The 23,404-nt window shown below is 46.9% G+C and overlaps 1 protein-coding gene across 1 annotated transcript in view; it reads left to right on the top strand.

The window, feature by feature from the left end:
- Window positions 1-23,404, top strand: part of QRICH2 (glutamine rich 2) — a 68,647-nt gene that overhangs the window by 3,351 nt on the left and 41,892 nt on the right. The window contains exons 2-6 of the mRNA XM_015423997.1: window positions 2,133-2,237; window positions 5,813-5,884; window positions 8,782-8,895; window positions 19,814-21,035; window positions 21,279-21,373. Coding sequence (XP_015279483.1) covers window positions 2,133-2,237; window positions 5,813-5,884; window positions 8,782-8,895; window positions 19,814-21,035; window positions 21,279-21,373 — 1,608 coding nt within the window. The remainder of the gene's footprint in view (window positions 1-2,132; window positions 2,238-5,812; window positions 5,885-8,781; window positions 8,896-19,813; window positions 21,036-21,278; window positions 21,374-23,404) is intronic.

Here is a 23,404-nt window from a genome sequence, read left to right as displayed (position 1 = left end):
CAGCTCCTGAGGTGGAGCATTAGAAGTACTACAAACTATCAATATGCCACCTACTTCATGCAGATATCTAGGCACAACATGGATATCCTGTTCTACAGTCACTCCATTGGCTGCCTGTCCATTACTGGGCTCAATTCAAAGTATTGGTTATCACATAAGAACAGAACATAAGAGACGCCAATGTTGGATCAGGCCAAAGGCCCATCCAGTCCAACACTCTGTATCACACAGTGGCCAGAAATACCAGGTGCCATCAGGAGGTCCACCAGTGGGGCCAAGGAGCCCCCTCCCACTGTTGACCCCCCCCAAGCACCAAGAAGACAGAGCATCACTTGCCCCAGAGCCCCTATCTATACCTTGTGGCTAATAGCCACTGATGGACCTCTGCTCCATATGCTTATCTATTTCCCTCCAAAGGGGCAAAATTTACCATGCACATGCATTCTCTGAAGTGCCCCCCCCCCCTTATAGACTGTCTGCCTGGTGAGGTTAGGAATACAAGCAAGAGGGCTGTACTGTAATGAAATGATTCAGAAAGATGCTTTGATAAAGGAACAGGGACTGTAAGACTATATTACTGCGTACTGTCTGTTGGCTATAAGTATGCTCCTATTGTGCCGTTTCTGCATCATTTTAACATGTCATGTTTAAATGCTTATGCTTTGTTTCAGCTCAGTTTCAGATTTCTGCAATCCAACCTTATTGCATTGTTTACTGGATGTCCCATCCTGTTGGTTGCATTGATTTATTCTGTGTAATCCACCTTGAGTCTCAGTGAGAAAGACAAACTATAAATTATGCAAATAAATAAATAAGGGACTCACAACTATGGTTTAAATGCATTGTATGCATGCCGATGGCTTGCGGAATAACCACGCAGTGTGCCAAGGAGCCCCTGACCTACAAAGCTGAGAGGGATAAAACAAAACTCACAGTGGGGCCAAGTTCCTACAGACCGCTTTGTGGATTCTGAAGGGACTCCCCAATGCCTCTGCCATAATTCAGAGGGTTCTTCTCAGCCTGTCTTCTCCTCAAGCACTAGGCGACAGGAGCTGTGACAATAGTGGGTCAGAGTCCCTTTTGCTTTCTCCATCTGGATAATGAGTGCTGGTCCCGCTGGGCACACACATCCCTGCCTGTCAATTTTCTCAGCCTTTCACATGATAAATAAGAACAACATTGATCCCAGTGGAGAGGAGCATTATGGAATAGTTCTTTCCCGTTGCTAAGCAGTGTGCCCATAACAAAGGATAGTCTATGGGGAAAATGATAGAAAGAAGTAACTGTATGTATTGATGAGTACTCCAGATTGGGAATGGGAAGTGAAGACTATGCAGGGCTTGGGTGGAACAGCAGTGCTGTGGTTTAATGAGCCAAGGCATTGCTTACGCCTGGTGGTATTTGACAGCAGCCGAAGGGCCAGTCTGTGCTTAATTCCTGAAGCTCCAATTTTCAAACTTGTGCCCTAATGACAAGAGTATTGGAGAACGAAACAGGGGAAATGAGAAGTTTAAAGTATTATTTCCAGGTTTCCTGAGTGGCGGGGCAGGGCTTCTCCATCAAAGAGCCCAATTTTGTTTGCAATGTGGTATTAACACAGAAGTGTCTCACAGTGGGCAGGTAAAGATCATTAGTCAGAGTGCAAATTACTGCCACATTTTGAAAGTTGTTCGTAGCCACCCTGCATATTAGAAACACTTCCTTCGCATTTCTGTAAAGTTCATATCCTCGTTTCCCAGCTGAAAAATATAGCTGCCAGGAGCAACTAGGAGATTCTTCTTTTTACCATTCACACAAGCCCCACTACTAACCCCAGTGTCACATCCTTCAGAACAGTGCAGGGGAAAAGAGTTCCTCAGCACTGTGATCCCAATTCACCCACCTCCCCCAATTCAGCATTGTAAGCTAACTATACATTGGGGATCTGGTCCTGGACCCCTAACATAACACACCTTTTGGCCATTAGAGACATTAAAAGAGCAAGTTGTTTATGCACATTGCACGTTTGAACATTATAAAAAATCTGGAATACAGATTTTTTTCAAATAAATAAATACAAATAAGCCACATTTGGACTATTGCTAAGTGCCTTCTCCCACTGATCTTTCTCTTTTTCTTTGTCTATACTGTAGGCCATGGCTCTGCTACAGGACATTTTGAATGAAACAAGCAACATGAAATCAAATACAGCCAACTTGGAGGAGGATGTACAAAAAGTCAAGGATCACTTAGCCTTGGTAAACTATTCCATGCTTCTTATCTCCTGCTGTTGAACTGCATACCATTTCTTCCCTGTAATTCCTGGGAGTTTGATCATCTTTTAAAGAGATATGTTGTTGTTTTTTTAATTGCTCCTTACTTTTTATATGTTAAAATTTGTTTACTTTTTCATACATAAAGGTAAAGGTTCCCTTGCTCGAAAGCCAGTCGAGTCCAACTCAAGTTCAATAACCACTAACTTGGGAAAAAATTCAAGGAGCAGTTTCATATTGTTGGAAGAGCCTGAGCAGTACCCTTTTACAAGCACAGAAGACGAGCCTTCCAGACGTGTCATGAAAAGGGTGGCAGTGCCTGGTGTCTTCTGCCACTTAATTCCTCTTTCAAGAGTAATATCATTCATTCCCTGTTCTGGATAGCCCAGGATAGCCTCATCAGGTCTCGGGAGCTGCGGAGTTCAGAATAATACATTAGACCACATCCTGGACAGGTCCTGAATCACTAGACTGTTTTATGCAAGGCCACAGGTTGTGAGCCAAGAACCCTTTGGCTATTGCCAAAGACTCATGCCTCTGGCCATGCCAGAACAGAGGAGAATCACACTTAGCCCAGGTCTTATTCAGCAGCTACTAGCAAAATGTTCTGCAGCTTACTCCCCTTCTAGAAATGCCTCTGGCCACATGTGGATGGAGGAGGCAGAGCACCTCAGCTCAGATCTTACTGAGTTGCTGCTAGCAAGATGTTCTTTCTCCTTCCTCTCCATCTTCCAGGATAAATGAGTGTTTATTTATCAAACACTCGTTAACCATGATGGATATATATCTGCTTGATAAACCAATAATCTGTGTTGTCTGTCCCAGTGGTAAGAAGAATCTTAGGACTGTCAGTCAAGTACACATTCTTAGTCTGAGACCATGGTTTATTTTAACAATGGAATCAACTGACAGGCAATCATTCAAGTCCTGTTTTACCTCAATAAATGCTGGTTTCATCTGCCAGGGAGACAGCTAGTGAGAGGCAGTGAAAGACAAGAGAGGTTTTGATTTTGAGCCACTGTGGCTATGACTATGGATAACCATAGTTAGGGCTGTAGTTAATAAACTAACTCAGATCCTGGTTTGATAATACCATAATTTACCATACTTTGTGGAGTGGGTTTCATTTAGACTATCATAGGTCCCGGTCACACGGGCCGGAAAATGCGGGGGGGAAGCGTGGCTGTTTGCCCCGGAGCAAAGTAATGTGCGGCAGCCCGATCACATGTCCCGTGGAGGTCCCGTGGGTATGCCGTTAGGTGCCGATCACACGACTATCCTGCAGTGCAGCATAGAAGCGGCGCGGCACGATCACACTGGCAATCGCTAGGCGCTGCTTCCGTGGCAAACGGGGGTTTTCCCCCCTCACCACAGTGTGTGCATGTGCTGGTGGGCGTTTGTGCGCATCCAGTGGAGATTAAAAAAAACACCATCCAGTTTGCGACGGGACATGGGTGGGCGCCGGATGCCACCGGATTCCAGGGGAAACATGATCAGACAGACGCCCGCCCTTGCCCCGCGTTTTCCGGAAACTAGCACATTGTATGTACTAGTTTTTTACTCTGCATCTTCGGCGGGAAGCCATGGGTTAGCCACGGATGCACTACACTTCCCAGATGTTGCGGTGTGATCACACCCGGAAAATCCACCTATCATCCATATCTTTAGTGTGGCAAATGCTCTGTGTGAATGGGGTCATAGTCAACAAATGTATGGTTTCACAGGGCATCTGAACTGTTAGTTGATTAATCATCTTAATTTTAATTGATTGATTAAAAATACACAGAAGTTATATCAGTAGCTCTAAGAATTGCTGGAAACTCAGTGAATTTACCATAGAGTTCCTGGCAATTCCTAGAGCTACCTGATATCACTTACAGGTTTTCCTGAAGCTCCCTCTGGTTGCTAGGCATGGCTTGGCAATTCTAACTTATTAACATATGAATAAAGTAAGTAGGATTCACTCTTTTAGATGGTGTGGCATCTTAGAAGAGGCGTTCCCTCCTGTGTTTAATGCCTGATTCATCTAGACTCTTTTTTAGTTAGTTTATAATAAATTGAATTTACAGAATAAGGATCTTGCCAGCAAGGGATTTTCACCCCTTACATTAAAAACATTTTCCAGTTTTTAAAATATTTGCTCTCTGGATTAGTCATGGGCATCTTTTTAAATCAGATGGATCCTTTTAACTGAGAACCAATTGGGTGATCACTTACCACCTGGCAGCATCCTGCATTTTGGGCTTAAGTTACCATTTGGCAAACAGCCACTTGTCTTTTGCCCTTTCCCACAGAATATGAAGGGTGTTTTTGTGCTCTTTGTACAGCATGTTGGGAGAGCAATGGCTCAGAGGTTAGGACGCTGCAGACCGGAAGGTCTGTAGTTCGGCAGTTCGAGACCCTAGCACTGTGTGACCGAGTGAGCTCCAGTCTCCGGCCCCAGCTCCTGTCAGCAGTTCGAAAGCAAGAAATTGCAAGTAGATAAATAGGTACCACTTCGGTGGGAAGGTAACAGCATTCTGTGTGCCTCGGCATCTCGTCATGCTGGCCACATGACCAAAGGAGACATCTTCAGACAGCGCTGGTTCTTCGGCTTGGAAATGGAGATGAGCACCACCCCCTAGAGTCGGATTCGACTGGCTTTCGATCAAGGGAAACCTTTACCTTTATACAGCTTGTTAGATGCTGCCAGCAAATCTGTAACTTAAAAATTCAGTTCTGCCACTGGTGGGTCTAAAGCAGGAAATGGGGGATCTGTTAAAGAACAGAAGAGGTACCCAGTTTGAGAGGAGCTGACCCCTTCCTATACCTACCATTTATCTCTTTGCAGTCTTGTCCTTTGAAGTGATCTTCCAGGAATGGAGGGGGGAATACCACCTCTGTGGGGAAACTGCAATGAGGTTAGCCCCAGGTGGGAAGAGGATTTAGCATTCTTTACTCACACATCCCGTTTGCTTTTTAAATTGCACCCTTGTTGCCTCATTTATATATGCTTGGAGCAGAGATGGGTTTGCCACTGTCACATCTACTTTGGCCTTTGGGGTTTGAATTTTTCCACAGTCCATTTTTTTTTTTGGTCAAAGTGCAAAACACTCCCAGGCCTCAGTATAGGCCTGGCAGCATGGACAGAAATTGCTCTGGGCTTTGGCAGCCCAAGTTGCGAACTGGCATACTCCTACCGGGTACTGGAGCTCCGTGCTTAATGTTGTGTCTTTTGAACAACTATGAATGCACAGATACACACAGAGAGATTAGTCCCTGAGAGTCACTCAGGTCTCTGAGGCCTCCTTTTGCTTTCTTGGGCTTTTCTTCTGATGCTTATGGGGTGGAAAAAATGTCCCCCAAAGCTGTACATTTATGGTAAACTGGATGCTTATGAACAACATTTTTGGCAGGGTGTTTCCCCAGTGCCCACCATCTAAAAAGTGTGAGGAAGGATTCCTCTTGAGTGCAGCCTTATTGTACATTTTAAAAAATGTTCATACTCGCAATTTACCTTTGAGCAGCTAGAGGTAATCCTGGTTGATAATCTAATTGTTTTCTCTTTCCTAATTATGCAGATAGACCCCCAGGCATTTGATGATCGGCTACGGTCCTGCTTAAGTGATCAGATGAGTTTGGATCATGATGTGGTATGTTGCCCTCGGTACATAAAAGAATAGTTTATATGCAAATCACAAGCAGCTGCTCCCCACTGGCAACCCTTAGGGCAGGGATGTTAAACATACGGTCCACGGGCTGTCGGTGGGGGGCTGAGTGGTAGGACCGGCTGCTGGGGGAGGGGGGAGGGAGGGGCTCTCCTTCCCGGTGGGGCTGTGACCACACCCCTGCCACCCTCCCACCACCACCTGGCACGCAGCTCCCAGGTGCTGCTGCGGCTGGCACCCTCTTACCAGCGGTGGGGTGCAGAGGTCCAGGAGATCCTGGGGGGCTGGAAGGCAGGCCGGGGCTCTTCCTGGGTGGCGGCACACAGCTCCTGCTCTGGGTCGGAGTGAAAACGCCACTGGAGGTGGATGCGGGTGCGCAGGTGGTGCCACAGGTGCTTGGGTGCCTTGGCCGTGCCAGCCCTGCGCTGGATCCGCTGCTCCCATTCCATGGGCACCATGCAGAGCTGGCCGGCCAGCACTGCAGCAAGCAGCTTTCCCTCCCTCACCATGCTGCTGGCCGGCCACTGCTGTGACCTCCCACCTGCCCACTATTTGTGGCTCTGCCGCTGGGTGCCATCCGGAGCAACGCCCCAGCCCGAAGCCGCCACCACCACCTCCGTCCTCCTCAGGCCAGCCCCAAACCCTAACCCTCTCCCGGCAGGCGAGACTCAGCCTGGGCAGCAAGCTGCAAGGAAAGCCCCTCTGCCCGCTAGTCGCTCCGCGGAACAGCCCGCCACAAGAGCCCGCCCAGACCACTGGCGCCCAGGGGCCCTTCCCAAGGGAAATCCCATTGGCAGCCTGGGCTGCTGTCCCCAGGGCCTGCAGGTGGGGACTGAGCCAGAGACCCCTCCTGTGTTCCCCACGTGGGGGCTTTTGGCCCCTGCACAGATGGGGAAGGGGCAGTTCCATGTCCTTCCCAAGGGGCTTGGGACAAAGTTGGTGGCCACCACTTCCAACGGCAGTTCTGACAATGTGCAACCTGGACAGCAACCTGGTTCTCTTCACTCAGCACAGGAAGGCTGAGGCTAAAACATCTGGGTCAGGCCTTGCCCAGAATCCCACTCTGAACATTCCAGGAGCCAAGCTGCAACTCCCCATCCAGGGTGACTGGATTGCACCCACAAGCTCTGTGCCTTCAAACACAAAGCTGCTTTAAAAGGTAAAGGTAAAGGTTCCCTTGCTCGAAAGCCAGTCGAATCCGACTCTAGGGTTGCGGTGCTCATCTCCGTTTCAAAGCCGAAGAGCCAGCGCTGTCCGAAGACGTTTCCGTGGTCATGTGACCGGCATGACTAAACACCAAGGCACACGGAACGCTGTTACCTTCCCACTGGAGTGGTCCCTATTTATCTACTTGCAGTTTCTTGCTTTCGAACTGCTAGGTTGGCAGGAGAAAGCTACTTTACAAAGTTGCTTTACAACCTTTTATGCCACTCACTATATTCTGACCAAATTCCACAACGGTGGGCTCACCCAATTCAGGACAAAATTGGTAGACATGTTAGCACATAAGAACATAAGAGAAGTGAAGAGCCTAAACCTCTTTAACCTTCCTTCATAGGCTGAGTTCTCTCTATTCCTTCAGGCCGATACGGCCACTGACCTCAATCTACTTTCTTCATAGGGAAAGTGTTCCATCCCCTTAATCATATTGGTTCCCTTTTTATGCACCTTTTCCTTTTGTGTTTTTGCATTTTTGTATGTGCACGCGTGTGTGCCCGTACCTGGAAGTCATGGCGACCCCTGGCAACTCCTACTGGGGCACGGAGGACATTCAGAGAAGGGGCTTGATAGTATTCTCTGAAGGTCTCCCATCCAAATACTTGCCAGGCTCAGCCCTGCTTAGCTTCCGAGAGCTGACGAGATCGGGCTTGCCGGGGCTATCCAGGTCAGGGCCTATGATATCTTTTTTGAGGTACAGTGATCAGAACTGTACACAGCATTCCAAATGAGGCTGCATCATAGATTTATACAGGGGCATTATGATACTGCATGATTTGTTTTCAGTCCCCTTCCTAATAATCCCCAGCATAGCGTTTGCCTTTTTTATTGCCATTGCACACACTGAGTCAACATCTTTAATGAGTTATCTACCACAGCTCCAAGACTGAGTAGCTCTAAGTCTACATGACCCATGATGCAGCGTGGGCCAAAGTGCAAGAAGCATGTGCGAGCTGCAGTCTGTCATCCCAGGCACATGGAACTCACTGCCACAAGATGGCACCTAGCTTAAATGATGAGCTAAACAAATCAGTGTTAAATAAACTCCTTTGCATGTCTCTTTGCATGTCTATGGTGGTTTTGAAGAGAGTCAGAGGTGCATCTAGTTATTCATCCAAGCGCCCTAGCCAACATGTATTAGTAATTTCAGCCCTTACTTGATCCTTCATCTGTCTTGGCACATCTGTGGTGCTGGACCAGCAAATTCTATGCAAGTCTGCACACGGAGATGGATTTTTCCATAGTGAGTAAATCCTGCAGTTCACTGGTGCCTGTTTTGTTCACCATTTGCATTCTCAGTTTTGTGCAAGTGCTCCTATCTCATAGAACTAGAAACTGCTGCACAAATGCACCTTCGGTGGGTTGTGCAACCCATGCCAACAATGTCACCATGTGAGCTCAGCATATTGGTGGCTTATAAAATAGACTGCATAGAATTAATAAATTCAGCCCCCCTACCACACACACACACACAGTCCTGTTGCACACTTGCCCTTAAATAACATTGTTAACTCGTAGTTAAATGGACTTTTCAACTAGGGGCTGGGAGGTTACCAGGCTACCTGATATCACTCAGCAACAGGGGTCCCTTAATGAAGAGGTAGTCAAAAAGAGCTAGTATGGAGATCGGATGGTAACATTTTAATGTTTTTGTCTCTATTTAGAAAGATTTAGAGAAAAGGCTAAGCCGATTTCCTTCCCCAGAGGAAATGAACAATATGGTACGCTGGGAAGTTCTGGAGGATGTCCTTTTGAAAGGCAAGAGGAGCCCGAGTCCTGTGAGTATAATTTCTCAGACCAAAAGTTCGTTGAGAGAGAAGAGTTTTTCATGTGTTCTTGATGGTAGATACCAAGACAAAGTGCACACACCCCTGTATATTATAAATCTTTTTCATGGTTATGTCTTCATATATCTATATATCTAATAGCCAAGGCTCCCCCTGTGAGCGGATATATAAATACGCACATCGGGGGCACCTAGGGGGCAAAGAGATTTTCCTGCACATTTGGGACAATCCCCAGATGTGCAGAAAAATCTGAAAAGTTGAAAAAAGTATACAGGGGATATTTAAATCCCCCCAAAAGTAAAAGCCTTCCCTGCACATGCGCAGAGAAAGCACTTACCAATAGGAACTGTGGCTGCTGGCGGCGGCGGCGCAGGAAGAGAAGCCTTGGCAGCTGGTGGCTAGGAGCCGCGGCCATTGCTGGGGGGGGGGAACTGGCCGGCCCAGTGGCTAGGAGCCACGCGGGGCTTCTCACCCTTGCTGCTGGCGGCAGTCGCGGGGGGGGGAGGGAGAAGAGCCGCACAGGGCTTGCCGCCTTTGCTGCTCACAGCCGTGGTGGTGGGGGGAGAAACCTTGGAGGGCTGGTGGCTAGACTCAGCTGCAGCCGTTGCTGTTGTCGTTGGGTGGGAGGGGAATCCAGGTGAGCCCAACGGACCACCTGCTGGTCTCACCTGCAGCTGCTGCCATGTCCTCCTCTGCGCGGAACTCCTGCTGCTTCTGTGGGTGAGCATAAATCCACTCGCCGCCTGAACAGGGAGGGTTAGGAATGCCCAGCCAGGCCTTCAGGGTGAAGTGGTCTGACCATGGGTCCATATCAATGGCCACCAGATCCACATTTATCCCTGCCGCCAAAATAAGATCTAATGTGGCCTGCTTGATGTGTAGGAGCCGATACAAGCTGGGAGAGTCCCAGTGCCTCCATGGATGACATGGATGGAGTCCAGTGGCACCTACAAGAGTAGCAACAAGATGGCCTGAGAGGAGATCGCATCATCGGCATGAACATTGAAGTCTCCCAGAACTAATAGTCTGGGGTACTCCAAAGCCCACCCAGATATAGCCTCCAACAAGCCCGGCAGGGTATCTGCTGGTGTGTTAGGTGGTCAAATAGCCAAACACTCCTCAGCTTCCCACATGAGGCCAACACGTTCAATGCATATTTCTTTGGTGCGGGGAGCACCCTGAAGGAGAAAGACTCCTGGATAAGCAATGCCACAGCCCCCCACCCATTGGTCTGGGACTGGTGGAGGACTGAGAAACCTGGGGGGGGGGGTAAGTTGGTTCAGGGTGACAGTCTTGCCATCCCTCACGGTCATACATGCCAGGTCTATTTGTTGGTCTACCAGGTAATCCTGGAGAACAGAGATTTTATTATTGATAGACCTGGGATTTCACAATACCAGTGTCGGAGAAGGGTATACATTCCTAGCTCCACAGCCAGCATGCCTCAGGATGGGACGAAGGCAGGAAGGGGACTGATCATTACCATATCTCAATTTCCTTCCCAGATATCGCCTTGTCCCACCATCATACCTCCCCCACCCCTCTATCACTGGGATCCCTGACCCAGACATGGCCCACCCTGCCAGATATTATTGGTCCAAAACAAGACCCACTAAGCACCTGCCAGTGACTATCAGGAGCAAGAGTAATAGCCCAACAATATCAGATACAATACACACTAGAATCTCAGCCCAACCCTATCAAACCACCCACCCTACCAGAATACAAATACCAACCACATGCAAAGCCCGATTTTCCTGGGATTCGACCTATAGCCTGAGATAGCCGCCTAAGTTGATCTAAAAGAGCAAAAGCCGACTGCAAATACAGAGCCTGAGCTGTGAATTATTTGATATTGATACTAGCATTTTAATAAGAATAGTCAGAATTGTTTTATTATTAATATGTTGTTACAGTATTTTATTGTAATTTTACTGTAATTTTATGCTGTTTTGTAAACCACCCTGAGCTGGCCCTGGCCGGGAGGGCGGGATAGAGATTTAATAAATCAAATCAATTGATTAATAAGCTAAAGAAAATTAAGAATTGCTATATCAATATAAGAATCCATTAATCACGTTACAAACACTAATATCTAATTAATTAATTTAAAGAACCCATTCCAAAATTAAGTCAATCCAAATCAATCAATTAGAGGAAACATCCAATTTGTAATTTATAGTAGGGATAATCAATATTCAGTTAATTAAGCTGAGGATGGAACAGTTTTTCACCTAAGAGTCAGTCCAATTTGTTGGGAAAGCCGGCAAGAAGAAGTCAAAATATCCACCAGCTAGTTGAAGCACCAGAACCCAGCACTGGATCACAGTCCAGGCCCCACACCTCTCCTCTCAGCGAGAGTCCTAGGCTCCCAGCGGAATAACCTGGGGGCAGGCAAGTTCAAAAAGGCCTCCCCTTATCCTACAGAGTCCAGACATCCTCACCAAATCCCCAGAGGGTGATTGGAGGGCCGTCTCCCGGTGAAAAGCCGTCTGTAGAAACGTACTTCCGACGAGAGCCTCCAGGCCAGCCAACATCGGAGTTGGTCAGGGCCAGGTCAGGCTTGTAAGGCATGTTGGAACCCAGGGACTCACTGGACAACAAGAAGGTAGGGGTGCTGCAGCAATGTGCATAGGAACGTCTGAGCCAGTCCTCGAGCCGCTGGCTATCACTGAGAAGATAATTGCCATGATGACAATGGCAACAGCAGCAAAGGAGGCCACAGAAGTAACACTGGATCTCAGACTGAACGCCATGGAAGGGATGAACGGCAACAACAACTGGGGAGATGGTAACAACACGGCCTAAGCCTGAGCCATCCACAGCCAACTCTCTGGTGGCAGCCGCAAGCAGGGTGGGGTCCACAAAAAAGGCTTCTGAATGGCTGTGCAGATTTTGAAAGATGTTGCTTTGGCAGAAGCTGCCTCCAGAACTCAAGGATACTTCACTGAAAGTAAGATGCAGCAGCCATTTTGTGTCTGACTGTACCTCCAGTGGCAGCCATTTTGTGGCGGTACCCACCATGCTGTGTCAGAATTCCAAAGGTGCCGACAAAGGCTGGAGACCCTTGCTCTAGACCTTGACATGGTGAACTCTACCACATGTCTGATCACCATTTTGCCCTCTAGTTAGCTAAAACACACAGGGCTTAATTCTCCCCAAGCCCTTGCTAAAGTTTTGTTCTTGCTTAGAACATTGTAAACCAGATTAAAATCTGATTTGAATGCCAAGGCTCCAACATAGAACATCAGGGTGAGGACAGCTGAAAGTCCTCCTGCGCAAGTTCAGAGCATGTTTGCTCTCACCACTGAGAAACCACAGAATGTTCCTATCAGGGCTTAGACTGAAGGACTTCCAGAACAGAGGGTGATATTTTTAGGCAGACTTGTGTCCTGGGTTCTCTTCTTCTAGCAATTCTGCATGGAAGAGGCAAGGCATAGAAATGGCACCGGGCAGCCCCATATGAAACGATTTCATGATGGCTGAGAATGACAGGAAGACCATTCTGGACACTGTTCTCTTCCCGGATGGTCTGTGTAGATGTCACTAGTTGGCTGTATAGCATCATCCCAGCAAATGGTTTCTTGATCTTTAAATTAGTTTCCAGCAGCCTTCAGAGAGCAAGTCTCTCTCTGTCTCTCTCTGTCTCTCTCTCTCTCCCCCTTACCTACCTTACAGGGTTAGGGTTAGAATAAAATAGGGGAGTGTACCAGTAGCTCAGAGTCAGAATCCTGATCTCCTTGGGAGACGAGCAAGCAGGCAGCACCATTGATCTGTATTTCTAACTGGAGTTGCTGAAAATAGGTAAACCACTTTTAAAACAGGACTGCAATAGTTTTTGGTAATGAGCAGATCCACACAACACACTTGAACTGGTTTTACTGACATTTTCTCTCTCAAAGGGTCCTGGGGACTGTAGGGCTACGTAGGAGTCTAGGGATCACTAACAGAATTCTCAGTATCCTTGGTGAACTGAAGTTCTGTGGACTTTTCAGGGAAATCATGAAACTGGTATAACACTGATGGTGACCAGATTTAGAGGCAGGTGACCCAAGCAACCTCTTTGGCCACCAGGCTTGGAGGGGGGGCAGGCTCAGGGTATGAACATCTCTCCTATATTATAAAAGGGTTTTGGGTGCCAGAATTCTAAAATGCACTCCTTTAGTGTTAGGCCGAAAAAACTGCCACTCGGAAGACACTGGCTGGGTTCATTGGCTGCTTTGTGCAGTCCCGCCCAGCGTTCCAAGGTCATTTACATATGGAAGCTGATTGGACTACATTCCACACCTCAAACTCACCCCCCCCCGCAAGGCAGTTGGAATTTTCAGTTGGGAGAGGAGAATGATGTCAGCTGCTCCCTAGGCAGAGGCTTTGTGTGTGTGTGTGGGGGGGGTTGTAAAACTTAAGACAGACAGGCAGATAGGGTTGCCAACTCCAGGTTGGAAACTTCCAGGATATTTTAGGGATGAAGCCTGCTGAGGGTGGAATCTGAGGAGGAGGAGGAAGAGGGGGACCTCAGACAGATACAATGCCATACTGCCCACACTCCAGACAAGCTGTTGCCAGTCTCCAGGTGACAGCTGGAGAGATCTTAAAGCTTTGGTGCTACTTCAAAGTTCCCCAGGAGCCCAAAACAGAGTAGTGTTTTGGAAAATCTTGAGGAATTGTTTGGTGCATTTACGATGGGGCTCCTGGGGAACTATTGTTGCCAATCTTGGCCCAGCAGCCATCAAACCATTCTCTTCAACCCCCTGCTGTGCAGCTGACTTCCCCCTAGGGTTGCCAATCTCCAGGTGGGACCTGGAGATCTCCCACTGTTACAATTGGCCGATGCCTCCGTCGCCTGGCTGGAGTGGCCGCGGGGGAGTCTGGAGTCGGGCGGCCGCTGGTGGGAGCCGCGGGTGCCCGGGCCGAGATTGGGGGGGCAAGGCGGGCGACAGAAGGCCGATGCCTCCGTCGCCCGGCCCTCTACAGAATCCACCCCCCAAACCTCCAGGTATTTCCCTCCTTAGAGCTGGCAACCCTACATTCCCCTCAGTGCCTGTTGGTAGGCAACTAAGCTTGGTCCTGTCACCTACTTTGGCCTTTGGGAGAAAACACATTGGGGCCAGTCCTGATAGGGTTGCCAACTCCAGATGGGAAATTCCTGGAGATTTGAGGGATGGAGCCTGAAGAGGGTGAGGTTTGAGGAGGGGTGGGACCTCAGACAGGTACACTGCCATAGACTCCACCCTCCAAACCAGTCAGTCCCACATAGGGAACCATTGTTGCCAATCTCCAGGTGAGGGCTGGAGAGCACTCAGTATTACAACTGCTCTGCAGAAGGGAGGGCAGAAGTCAGCTGAAGTCAAAGGGGCAGATAATGGTAGGTTGGTGGCTAGCTGGGAAGGAGATGGGGTTGCCAACTACATGCTGACAAATTCCTGGGGATTTGAGGGGTGGAGCCTGGAGAGGGTGGGGTTTGCAGAGGGGTGGGACCTCAGACAGGTAGAATGCCATAGACTCCACCCTCCAAACCAGCCATTTTGTCCTGGGTAACAATTGCTGCCAATCTCCAGGTGAGGGCTACAGATCACTCACAATTACAACTGCTCTTCAGGTAGCAGAGATCAGTTCCTCTGGAGAAAACAGTGGACTCTGTCATTATACCCTGCTGAGGTCACCACAGCAAATTGACACTGTTTGCCCAAAGCCAGAGCACTGCCCCAGAGCCTCTTTCTAGATCTCGTTGTATTGCTTTCACAACGGGCTTTACTGCTAGTAAGAACATAAGAGAGGCCAATGTTGGATCAGGCCAATGGCCCATCCAGTCCAACACTCTGTCACGTTGTTCAGTCGCACAGTCGAGTCCAACTCTTCGCGACCCCATGGACCCCATGACGCCAGGCCTTCCTGTCTTCCGCCGTCCTCTGTCACATAGTGGCCAAAAATACCAGGTGCCATCAGGAGCAGTGTTCCCTCTAAGCTGAGTTAGTGTGAGCTAGCTCACAGTTTTTTAGCCTCCAGCTCACACATTTTTGTCTCAGCTCAGGAAGGATGGCCCGAGAACAAACTAATTTATGCAGCAGCCACATCGCTTGCTCACAACTTTAATGCCAGTAGCTCACAAAGTAGGATTTTTGCTCAGAAGACTCCACAGCTTAGAGGGAACATTGATCAGGAGGTCCAGCAGTGGACCTCCAAAGGGATCTGTCGAGGATGGGCGAGTGGGTATCATCGTGGCAAATGGGGTTCAATGTGGCCAAGTGCAAAGTGATGCACATTGGAGCCAAAAATCCTAACTATAAATACACATTGATGGGGTCCAAACTGGCAGAGACTGACCAACAGAGAGATCTTGGAGTCATAGTAGATAACTCACTGAAAATGTCGAGACAGTGTGCGACTGCAATAAAAAAGGCCAACACTATGCTCGGGATTATTAGGAAGGGAATTGAAAACAAATCAGCCAATATCATAATGCCCCTGTATAAATCAATGGTGTGACCTCATTTGGAGTACTCTGTACAGTTCTGGTCACCACACCTCAAAAAGGATATTATAGCATTGGAAAAAGTGCAGAAAGGGGCAACAAGGCTTATCTATTCAGCCATTCGCTGAAATACATAGTACAAGCACTTTAACAGTATCTTCACTTGTAAAACTAGCAACACTGACCATGTGACCAGTATTGCAGTCCTGTCATTTGTCTTTTATTCATGGGAAATGTACAATGCCAGTGCCCACCCAGTACATGGTTGTGATAGCATTTGTCAAAGGGTTGTGGCAGGTCAAAAAGCAAAACGCACAAGACTGGGGAGTGAGTCCTCACTGCACAGGATAATGAGCCACCAACAGCTCCTCTAACTAACCCTCAGCTAAGAGACCGAGGAACAAAGTCTCCTGCCCTACCAGGTGTTAATCAAGAAGTCAGCCCTACAAGGTAGGACACTTGCAAGTTGAGTTCCAAAAGTATTACTTTGGTACCTGTAACCAGTTGAATTAGGGAATTCTCCATCAGGCACAAATAAGAACAACTTTCTACATTCCCCTAAAATGAGGGGAGGAATTATTTCCTACTTAGAGAATAAACTCCCAAGAGATATCTCCCCCACATAAAATGATCTATCTCCAGCCCCTGTTCCCCTTGAACCCATAATCCAGATATGACCTAAGAATGGTAGCACTGTAATAGCTGTCCCAGGTATTGAACAATGCCAGAATTTATGAGCACTCAAGGCAAATCTGTACAAAATACTAAACGAGCGTAGCTGCTTGGAATACTAAAAGTCAGTTGCCACAAGTTATTTCATTTCTAACCCAATACAATATTCTTTTACTTCAAGAAACATGGGTTTTAAATGGAGTTGCTCTTCCTGGTTATATTTCATTCACCTGGAAAGCTTCCTTAGGAAGCTGGGGAGGGAGACCTAGGGCTGGATTAGCATGTCTAATCTCCATGGCTATTATATGATCTTTTAACTCTACTTGAGCCTTTTTACTTATGCCCACATAAATACAGGAATATGTCTGAGCCGCCGAATAGAAATAAATGGTCTGACAACAAATTCAAAATTATGAAAAGAAGAATTTGACAATTGCACTGTGAATTTAAAAGAGACGATACCTAATACATTCTAGGGGAATTACTTCATCTAAAAAATTACAAAGAACTAATTCAGGTTAAAAAGAGAAAAGAAAAGTGTAAGGGTGGCAACTTCTTATTAGTTCACTGAATAATAGTGATCTGTCAGGTTTTTGGAAAATTGTTCCTGTGGCTATGAATCTAACTTACCATCATGCATCCCTGCCTCTCAGTGGATGATGCATATTAAGGAGTTGTTTTGCTCTAGTCTCTCCTATAATACTGTGGTAGTGAGTACAGTAACTGAGAATCTTCTGAATTGGGCTCCCGTATTGGAGAAGGATGTATGTAGCATGATTCCTTGTATGCAATCTGGTAACGCTTCAGGCTTGGATAGGGTCTCAAATGACTTATTTAAGATATATCCTTCCTATATTAGCACCAGTTTCTTCCTCCGATAAATTTGACTGGTGAAATTCCCGGCGTTTGGAAGCATTTATTAATCATTCCAGTTTTCAAAAAGGGTAATAGATCTGACCCTGCTAATTATTGCCTGATCAGACATTTATCATCTGTTGGGAAATTATATTCTTCCCTTTTGTAACAAAGGTTAATGGAATGGATTGAGACCAATAATATTTTGGGATGGGAACAAATTGGTTTCAGGAGAGGATTCTCCACCATTGACCATTGGTTCCTGTAATGTATTCAGCCTGACATGCCCGGACTTGCCCGGGCTGGCCAGGCACAATTCATCGGTAGCTTCAGTCGAAAGACAAAGGAGCCGAAGGATCCTAGCCGGCCCAATCAAAAGGGCTAGCTTCCCAGCCGGGGGGCCAATGGTCGTCCGGTTACTGTAAATAGCCTATCGGGAGTAGGGGGTGTGTTTAGGTGTACTTGGTGGCGGGTCGTCTGCATACTTTTCAGTTCCATTGGTTAATTCTTCTCCACTTAGCAGGAAAGTATACAGCTATGCCAAAGGAGAAGCTGTATGTGGCTTTTATGGACCTTAAGGGTGCATTTGATTCAATCAGCCGGACAAAGCTATGGGAGAAACTAGAGGGCTCATCGGTTGATAAAAGGCTACTCTGGTTATTCAAGATATTATACACTAACACCACTACTCAGGTTTGATGTGGTGATGAGGGGCAACTCTCAGACAGTTTTAGTTTTGATAGGGAGGTTAGACAAGGCAGTTTACTTGCTCCCCTCCTTTTAAATTTATATTTAAATAATCTGATGTAGAGCTTCACATCCCCAGAGCCCCCGATTAGCTTCAAAAGAATTACCACTGCTGTTTTATGCTGATGATTCTGTTCTTACTTCTTATACTAAGATTGGTCTGAAGAGACTTCTGAGACATTTCTCAAATTACTGTTTAGAAAAGGAGTTGCAGATAAACTACAATAAATCTAAAATACTGGTTTTGTCCAGAAATAGCAATATAAGATTTTCTAAGTGGCCCATAGCAAACTTTCATATTGAACAAGATAGGAAGTTTTGTAACTTGGGAATTGTTTTCTATTCATCCCTTTCTTGGTCTCCCCAGCTTAGGTTTGTAGTGAATAAGACAAAGCCTATTACTGGAGCGATCTTACATTTCTTTTTCTCTAGGGGAGGATGATATGTCCCTGGTGCAATTCAGGTTTTCAGTTCAAAAATAATTTCACAGCTACTCTATGGTGGTGTTGTCTGGATCTTGGTAATTTCAGGATCTATTGTCAGATTTTTTTTCCCTTGGACAATGGGCATCTCTCAATGTGTTTCACATGTGTCTCTCAGAGCTGAACTAAGCCAAAAGTCATTGGAAGCTAGAGCATGGCTTAGTTCTTTTAAGCTTAGAATAAAGACTGTCTTTGCTGTAGAAGTGTATGGATTGTGCTGTTTTCTCTCAAACAAGATGCTTATTACTCAGTATGGATGAAGACTGTGAACACTTGATTATAGCAGCTGAGGCTTACATTAGAAGAAATTCTCCAGCTGGGTAAGGCAGAGACCCTCAATATTGTCAAGCATTGCCTCACCAAGCTCGATTGCAATAGCACAGTAACTCACACTTGTAGAGTTTGTTCAACCCAATTCTTTGGCATTTTAGTACCTCAGAACCTGCCTTCCTATACAAGATATTTAACAGTTCCTCATTATGCTAGGGCATTTGCTCTAGTTAGTCTTAAAACTAACCCTTCTGAAGTACTGTGTGGTAAGTTTTGTAATATTCCATGTTCAAATAGTCTTTGTTGTTGTGGCCTGGGTAGAATTGATACTTTAATCTCATAAAATTCTGGAATGTTCCTTTTATACTGTTTTTAGGAATCGATGGGTTTGACCTTTTTATCATTAAGTAATTCTCAAAGGGATGTTATTCCATAGCTGATGTTAGACAGTGGTCCAAAATATAACTTTATTAGCTGCTAAATTCCTGTCTGTCATATTTTCCTTAAGAAACTGGGTACCCTTTTAGTTATTGTTCAAGATCTATTGATCAGAGGATCCAAAGTAGGCCAAAGGTCTGGATTTATATTGAAGCCCCCAAACCCAAATAACACCACAACTTGCTGCTCTGTAAAAATGTCAGTTTTCTGGGGTTTTGAGATGTGATGCTAAGAAAGCCTTTTTATCTATAGCATGCCTTGCCTGTGAAAGTTTATATGAGACAGGAAGTGGGAAAGCCCAATTTCAATTCAATTTATTACATGTCTATACGACCGAAGTCTTGACCAGCAGAAAATGCAAAAGGGGGGTAAAATAGGTACATAAAATTAACATAACATATGACAGAAAGCCCAATTTTAAAAACAAATAAAAGTTCTAATCAATGTGCCTATTCCATTGGATTTATACAGATGTAGGAAATGAGAATACATTGTTTGAGAAAAATATTACAGGCTGTGTGTGTCATTGTTTGCCCTGTCAAAACTAGACTGTTTTTCTCACTGTGTGCAGCCTGAATCATTACCTTGAATAAAGGATGATCCAATACTAGCTGATAAGTTTCCACAGTCAAATAGCATAACTACGAAATTCCTAACTTACCTCAGTGAGAGTCACAGAGGCTGATCAGTATTGTGGGGGACTCCATCTTGGGTTTGCTCAGGCACATTCATGCAACTGAAAATGCTGGTCATGGTGATGATGTTGCCACTAGGCCTGCAACCTTTGGGAAAAGTAAGTTACAGTTTCAAACTCAAAGATTTGAAGCCTGGAGTAGTTCTACCTGGCCCAAGCACTGCCCATACAGAACATTTATTTTTAATATCACTCGTGATGTTTCCTAATCCTTTCCTTCCAGTGCTGGTCTATTTTCTTTGTCTATCACTAAATCTGCTTCTTTCCATTTATTTGTAGGAGACAAGTCCAACCTCTGGTTCAGCCTCTCCTCAAGATGGCAAAACCTCTGGAACTCCAGGAATGCAGGCTGGTTCATCTCGAAGAGAAGGAGCACCAGGGACTCCACAGGCTACTGGTGTCCCAGGAGTTCAGCCAGGCAGGCAACCTGGTGTTGCTGGGGCTGAAGAGGCCCAGGTGGGAGCAGCTGGTGTTCCAGCAGGTGTGCCTGGAGCACATCCAGGAGCTGCCTATCCAGGGGCTCAGCCTGGCTACCCCATGATCCAACCAGGAGCTCCTGGAGCCCAGGCACCCTACCCTGGAGCACCTGGGGCCTATCCTGGGGCTCCTGGAGCCCAGGCACCCTATCCTGGAGCTCCAGGGGCCCAGGCACCCTACCCTGGAGCTCCAGGGGCCCAGGCACCCTACCCTGGAGCTCCAGGGGCCCAGCCTGGAACTCCTGGAACCCAGGCACCCTACCCTGGAGCTCCAGGGGCCCAGCCTGGAACTCCTGGAACCCAGGCACCTTACCCTGGAGCTCCTGGGACCTACCCAGGTGCCCAAGGACCCTATCCTGGAGCCTACCCAGGCACACAAGGACCGTATCCTGGAGCTCCTGGAGCCTACCCTGGCGCCCAAGGACCATATCCTGGAGCTCCTGGAGCCTACCCAGGCGCCCAAGGACCCTATCCTGGAGCTCCTGGAACCCAGCCTGGGGCTTCCGGGGCTCATGGGGTCCAGCCTGGGGCTCAGCCTGGAGTTCCTGGGGGTGAGACAGTGTATCCTGGAGGTCCACCTGGAGTTTCTGGAGCTGGCTATCCTGGTGCCCCTGGGGCTGAACCAGGAGCTCCTGGGGCCCAGGAAGGATATCCTGGTGACCAGCCTGGTGTTCCTGGGGTGCAGACATACTATCCTGGCGCCCAAGATGCATATCTTACAGGCCAGTATGGGCAGCCTGCTCCTGGAACACAGATTGCAGGTCTACTGACGGTGCCAACAGGGCCTTCCTTAGGTCCTACACCCCCAGCATCGCCAGCATTAACTCCTCTGCAATATTCGGAGTCTCCCATGTCTGGATCCAGTTTGGCCCCAGCTCGCTATGCCGAGACTGTGGATGCCCTTCGCCAGATGGCCCAGCTGACTGACCTCTACTATGCCTTGAGAGACCAGATCAACAAGCTGGAGCAAAACAAATGTGGTCAATCTGATCTCCAGAGGCTGCAAGACTTGCTCACCAACGCAGGTATGAATTGCAGACACACCAGGTACTCTTCCCAGTGTTATTTGGCAAACAGGATTTATTGGAGGATGGTTTCCCAAAGTGCTGGCTACCCATTTTTTTTGTTTGTAGGATGAGTTTGAAAATATCAGACGATGCTCACCAAAAAAGTTGGGATTTGGAATGCTGGCCCTGACATTTGAGGCTTGGGGATCTCTTAGCCATGTGTGATTTGGTCATTGTTGTTCTTTCCTTGCTTCTGGATAGTTGATAGGAGCCTTGCCAACATCCCACCCAACCTTAATGAACAGCTTGCTGTACTGAAGTCCATGGAAGACAACATGAGAGATGAAAAAGAGAAGGTGAGGATAGCTTGTTTCCATGCATGCGACAAGAATTTGTGCAGCCTGGTTTTCTCAAAAGAAGTACCCCAGAAGCACCGTGTCCTGCAGTTGAAACCACTTTGTGCATTGCTGTAGCATTTTAAATTGTCCATATGCTTGCTTCATTAATTTCTCCCTCAGCTATGACCTGTCCTTAGACAGATTCTTACTCATGGCCCATCTAGCTTAGACTTGTCTGCTCTGCTTGGCAGCAGCTCTGCAGGGTCTTGGGTGGAGATGAGTGTTCCCCAGAAATCATGCTAGATCTATATCCCATGTATTAATAACAACTCGTCAACATTTAATCCTATAATTTGCTTGGTTTTTGTCCTTTCTCGTGTGTTTGTAAATAATAAGTAATGGGTTGCAGACCCTCAAGGACTTCCGTGGAGCATCTTATTTTTCTATGTATCCCTTCTCCCATTATTGCCGGTTTCCCTCCTCCTGGTAGCCCCCATATCCTCTCCGCTATCCCTGGTTCCTTCTCTCTTTCCCCCCATCAGCCACCTACTTTTTATCTGCCCCCTTATTTTCAGCTATATTTATTATTTATTTTCTTCACTTATACCCCACCTTTCTCCCAAGTGGGGAGTCAGAGCATCTTGTATTGTTCTGTCCTCCACTTTATCTTCACAACAATCCTGTGAGGTAGGTTAGGCTGCGGAGTATGTGACTAGCCCAAACAAACCCAGCGAGCTTCCACAGAAGAGTGGGGATTTGAATCTGGGTCTTCCGGATCTTAATCTGAAACTCTAACTGCAACATCACACTAGTTTTCGTGTAGTGGCTGCTGTTGAACAGTAGCAAGCAGCCAGGCTTGCTAGTGGTTGCTGTTGGGACTGGCCCCAATGAGTCCTTCATCAAAGTCCAAAATAGCCCTCAAGAGAGCCCTGTGCCCTGCCCCTGCCTTTTACTGACAGAAACCAAGGCTTGATTGGCAATATTGTTGTGGTTGCTTAGCAACTCCCACAATGGCTATGGTAGACAGCATTCATTTCTTACAGGTATAGGTGCTACTTCTATTAATGTGCAGTGTTTTAGCCACCCAATGTTTTGAGGGTTTCTTTTCTTTTTTAAAGATTTCAGATTTTTCTGCAAACCTGGGGCTTTTCTCAAGGTTATAAAAAGATCTGTCTTGTTTATTCATGGCTCCAGTTCCAAATTTAAGAAGTCACAGATGTTGAGAATTAGATGTTTATAATCCTTTGTCAGTGTCCTCTAGATCTTGAAAGTGAGAAGTTAGCAGAAGGGGCTAGTGGGATGGTTCTTTGGTGGGGCCATTCACTGTCATTGCAGGGAGAATGGGGAGAAGGGGAAAGCCCTCCCGTTTCAGTAGTAACCCTAGGAAGTGGTAGTGAAGAAAAGGGCAGTTCAGTCAACTCGTGAAAACATATGGTTGCCTCTGCATGTCAACAGCCATGATTGTGTTGGAGCAACTGCATATTCGCACAGTGCAGACTGAACAGGCTGTTGCCTCCACCACTGCCATTGTTGATGGTTACTGGTAAGGACAAGCTTTCCCATCCCCCTCAGTTCCCTATAGTAATAATTGATGATTTGCACCCAGGGAACCTTCTCATTGTCCACTGCTGAATATTACTGTTGTCAGGTTAGTCAAAGATATTGAGCCTAAATGGGTAGCCATTTTGCAGCACATTCTGCATATATGTGGCACACAGGGTTCCCTCTAAGCTGAGTTAGTGTGAGCTAGCTCATAGTTTTTTAGCCTTTGGCTCACACGTTTTTGTCTCAGCTCAGGAAGGATGGCTCCAGAGCAAACTGATTCATGCAGCAGCCAAATCGCTCGCTCACAACTTGAATGCCAGTAGCTCACAAAGTAGAACTTTTGCTCACAAGACTTCACAGCTTAGAGGGAACATTGGTGGCACATATGTGTTAAAATGCTCCCTACCCCTTGATGGGCTGATGTGTGTGGTCAGACTACTCCACTGTGGTCTTCTGTACAAGCTCAGTAGCTGCAAACAATGGGGTTGGCTTTATAGCAAAGGT

This window comes from Gekko japonicus, unplaced genomic scaffold, assembly GCF_001447785.1.
Source record: "Gekko japonicus isolate JY-2015 unplaced genomic scaffold, Gekko_japonicus_V1.1 scaffold442, whole genome shotgun sequence".
NCBI lineage: Eukaryota > Metazoa > Chordata > Lepidosauria > Squamata > Gekkonidae > Gekko > Gekko japonicus.
The sequence above is the reverse complement of the archived record's forward strand: the minus strand, read 5'-3'. Positions and strand labels throughout refer to the sequence as shown.